Source organism: Triticum dicoccoides, chromosome 5B, assembly GCF_002162155.2.
Source record: "Triticum dicoccoides isolate Atlit2015 ecotype Zavitan chromosome 5B, WEW_v2.0, whole genome shotgun sequence".
NCBI classification, from domain to species: Eukaryota; Viridiplantae; Streptophyta; class Magnoliopsida; order Poales; family Poaceae; genus Triticum; species Triticum dicoccoides.
Window position 1 is genome coordinate 671,836,276 of NC_041389.1, and position 4,411 is coordinate 671,840,686.

General features: G+C 47.1%; 1 protein-coding gene across 1 annotated transcript; it reads left to right on the forward strand.

Moving 5' to 3' along the window:
- The first annotated feature begins 2,499 nt into the window (after window positions 1-2,499).
- Window positions 2,500-3,319, forward strand: LOC119306617 (zinc finger protein ZAT5-like). Its single transcript, XM_037582792.1, has one exon. It carries the CDS (start codon window positions 2,601-2,603, stop codon window positions 3,120-3,122), a length of 522 nt encoding a protein of 173 aa, XP_037438689.1. The 5' UTR covers window positions 2,500-2,600; the 3' UTR covers window positions 3,123-3,319.
- Window positions 3,320-4,411: the final 1,092 nt, after the last annotated feature.

The following is a 4,411-nucleotide window of genomic DNA, read 5'->3' on the forward strand; positions in this document are numbered from 1 at the left end:
TGTGATGGGGGGGAGGGGGTGGGGGGGGGGGCGTGAAAGCTAGGCTTCGACTATGGATAACTAAATGATTATGTATGTACAAATTGGAAAAGTTGTACGAAGCTTTAAGTTTGTCGCCAATTGGTAGTTGCAGACCATTTGGCACATCAAAAAATAGGGAATGGTGATGACAACAATCCTGGCGATCGCCCGCAGCCCCTGATCTGCACCTATCAACCTGTTTTGTTGCCTCCTCCTAGGACTCCGTAGCTCGTTGTCAGACGCTGCAGCATCCCCATATCCGACGAGGTCCTGACTCGACCTTGCCATGGTCGACGCTTGTCATGTTGCCTCCAGCTTGCGCCTCTGGCAAAGTAAAAAAAAATGACTACGCCAATAATTTTGCAGGTACCTAATATCTAGCAAACATGCATAAAAAAGACGTAAAAGTCCTCTTTCACAATAAGAATGTCATCAATGGAAGTTCAATTTCATTCTCATTCCCTTTAACAAATACTATTGTGAAAATATCACTGCAAGTGAAGCTTGACCGTAGCGTCACGGTTCTCTCAATAGATTTGTCGTAACTCCCTTTAGAAAAAAGATCGATCAGAACAATAGTTGGCATCACTCTATATGTCACGACAGATGACCTAACCTTTTTTTCTTTCTGTATCTATACCCATGTATAGTGTCACAATAACTTTGAATATCGGTCGTTGGGTATGCTCGATCGAATGGTTGAAAGACGGCAAATCCAAACAAATATCATCCGTTGTATAAATTTTTCATCTCAGAAGATTCTGCTACGTAGCCTTTTAATTGAATCCCTACTATTATCTCATACTCCCTTCGTCCAGAAATACTTGTTGGAGAAACATCCATTTCTCTTAGAATCATTTTCAGACGGAGGGAGTATTATTCTAGAAGTATCTTTTTCCTATGCCAAGAATCTGATTTGTCAATAAAAAAGGCCAATAGAACAATCGAGATTCTATAGAGTGGGGCCTGACTAGTATGATTTGTCAAAAAGAAAATAAAATGTCGAGAATGCATTTCCCTTGCTATTATACATTTCCTGACGTGCAAAACACGTTACATATGTGTTAGAGCACACACCAAAGAAGTCTGAAGTCAGAAAGATTTGACGCAACAGAAGATCTTTCCACATACGTACTCCTTCCGCTATTGAATCCGTGTAATAGTTTTGGTCAAAGTCAAATTTTATAAATTTTGACAAAATTTATAAACAAAAATATCAACATATACAATAACAAATCAATACCATTAGATTTATTATTAAATATACTTATCGAAAAATGCTTTCACCCCGCTTTATATATAAAGCAATGATCAACCACAGCCCAAGTACAAACGCATCCCACGACAACACACGCACACACCCAAGGCGAGATACATAGGCGCTGAGTGCAATAACAGCATCCTAACACTACAAAATCAATCGGGGTCCTCCACCGTGAACATGCCACCGTGAAGAGATGAAGTTGCATATCACGGACCGTGTGCTCCAAGGTTCCGACGCTAACGTGTTGCCACCGCCCGACCCGAGAATCATAGTTTTCCCTGGAGCAACATGATGATCGATGAGAGTCGCGGCGACGCCTTCAAGAAGGGAACGCGCTACGCCGCCGCCGTCTATCCGAAAATAGATCATGTTTTCACCCCGGCCAACACTCACCGTCACCGAATGACACACCCAGCTACCATGCCGCCCACACGGCGATGGTCACCGGACAGCACCAAGCCACGGGTTCTGCCCATGAGCACCGCGCTACCACCACCAGGGCCGCCGCCCCGGCATCCAAGACCTTGACACCATCTCACCCGAGTCCCGTCGCTACCCCAACCACAGAGACGACTGGAAAGGCCTCGCCTTTCACACCCCTGGGTAGCCCCCAGCGCCGAGACCCGATAGACCGGACAAACTTTATAGATTTCACATCATATAGATTTGTCATGGTAATTTTTTTTATAAACTAGGTCAAACTTTATGAAGTAACCTCAGTCAAACCTTGAGTAAATAAAAACGAAAGAAGTATAATAGCACGTTCCAGACCCTTCCAGTCCGCACGCTCACGCCGACGCCGCCGTCCAACTCTAGAGTTTGGATTAAATTAATGGATCAATCGCCGATTCCGGCCACCGCCCTCGTGGCCAAGCAGCGGCGCGGCGCCACGCGCCTTGTGGCGTGACAGGTGACGCCACTCAGCACCACACGTTCGCCGCCGGTCGACCGCGCTACGTACGACGGAAAATATCCAATCGAGCTATCTGCAAAAATGATATAATATCCGAGCTCGATCATATCCGTCACGTCAAGAACGTCGCGGTGGCTTCCGACGATTCGTCCGCAGGCGCCAGACGCCGGCCGGCCCGCACCAACTTGGCTCACACGTAAGCTCCCCCGGCAGCAACACGCACGCCACCGTCTCCTACCCACACAACCTATATATCACAAGCTATATATAACTGCGGCCGCCCATGAGAGCATCCATCCATTCTTCCTACTTGTACCAAGTTCTCACTTTTCACAGACCAACAGCACAACAGAGCATCGACCGAATTCCACGCGCGAGATTATTCAGATAAGCAGCGAATCCATGGGAGTGGGCATGAAGCGCGCGAGGGAGGAGGAGCGGGTTGTGTCGCTGGCGCTGTCGCTCAGCACAGACTCCTCGGCGACGTCCACCACGACGTCGGACAGCTCGACCGGTGCGCCGGCGATGGTCCCCAGGAAGAGGGCGCGGCGGGGGAGAGCTGTGGCCACGTCCGGGGAGGGGGAGTTTGTGTGCAAGACTTGCGGGCGTGCCTTCGAGACGTTCCAGGCGCTGGGCGGGCACCGGACCAGCCACCTCCGCGGCCGCCATGGGCTGGAGCTCGGCGTCGGCGTCGCCAGGGCCATCAAGCAGCGGAAGCGGCAGGAGGACAAGCAGCACGACTGCCACATCTGCGGGCTGGGCTTCGAGACGGGCCAGGCGCTGGGCGGGCACATGCGGCGGCACCGCGAGGAGATGTCACTCAGCGGCGCCATGGACCGGTGGGTCGCGCTGTCGGATCAAGAGGCTGGGCACCAGCACGCCGCCGTGGACCGGCCGCCAGTCTTGCTCGAGCTTTTTGTCTAGTTAGCTAGCTGGATCTTTGTGCAGCTCTGCTTGTTAGTAGTTCAGGACTTATTTCGCAGAAAAAAAAATCATGACTTGTACATATCTTCAGAATGAGATTGGCTCATCGCTCGAGCGGTTCGTTTTCTTAACAGATACTGTACATAGCTAAGACAAATTCTTTTGTTGTAAATGTGATTGACAGAATCTTGTTCTCACACTGCTGTTCACCCCATTTTGTATTTTATTTTTGCGGGGCCATTTTGTATATGATCACAAGTCCAATTCGGAGCCTAAGTTTGTAAAATTTTGCAATATAAAGCTACCTTCACAACTTCGTCGAAACGTTAACAGTATAGTGGTGTCCGAAATATCAAGTGGTTTGAGATCTAGAAACCGCGATCCACTACCTGTGTTTTTATTTGTGTTCCGCCTGTTCGAAAACAGCTACCATAAGTCTACATCCCGACAGAGTGACCCATCGAGAGATATGAGCACACTATTGACAAATGTCGACATTTGTGCAAGTGGAGAAGGAAATGAGAATCGAGAAGATGCTATAAATATCTACTATGCTATAGTCACTTCTGAATATCGATTCATGTTTATCTAATACTCACCACACCCAAAAGCAGACATAGCTAAACGTAAGGCATGACGGTGGGTGCTTTGAAGATTAAGCAACTCTAACCGATCACAATACTTAACACCTAATAATTGACCAGTTTTGGGGGGTCTTGCAAAAATAATTAGACTATTGGGCGACCTTGTTTTAGTAGATCCTCAATAGACTCAACTCTCAAGAGAGTTACTTGTTGCTATTTCTCACCACTTCTGTGCATAAACCTCATTTCATCTTCGTTTTCGGATCATATTGATCTTAGCTTGTATGCTTCAACCAGACAAGAATAAGCAACATTTGAAATCCGTACTTTTGAAATTGGCACAAAACTTTATAACATTCCTACCCATTGCGAGGATTCACACATGTCCACGATGAGAAACAAGTATGTGTCTTTTGTTGCTCTTCTCCTTATCCTTTGGTGGCGAATTGAGGAGAAACGAACAAGCCTCACATAACTTTATAACATTCGTACCCATTGCGAGGGATTCACACACATGTACAGGATGAGAAACAAGTATATGTCTTTTGTTGCTCTTCTCCTTATCCTTTGCTGGTGAGTTGGGGAAAAAGAACAAGCCTCACATAACTTTATAACATTTCTACTCATTGCGAGGGATTCACACATGTCCAGGATGAGAAACAAGTATGTGTCTTTTGTTGCTCTTTCTCCTTATCCTTTGTTGGC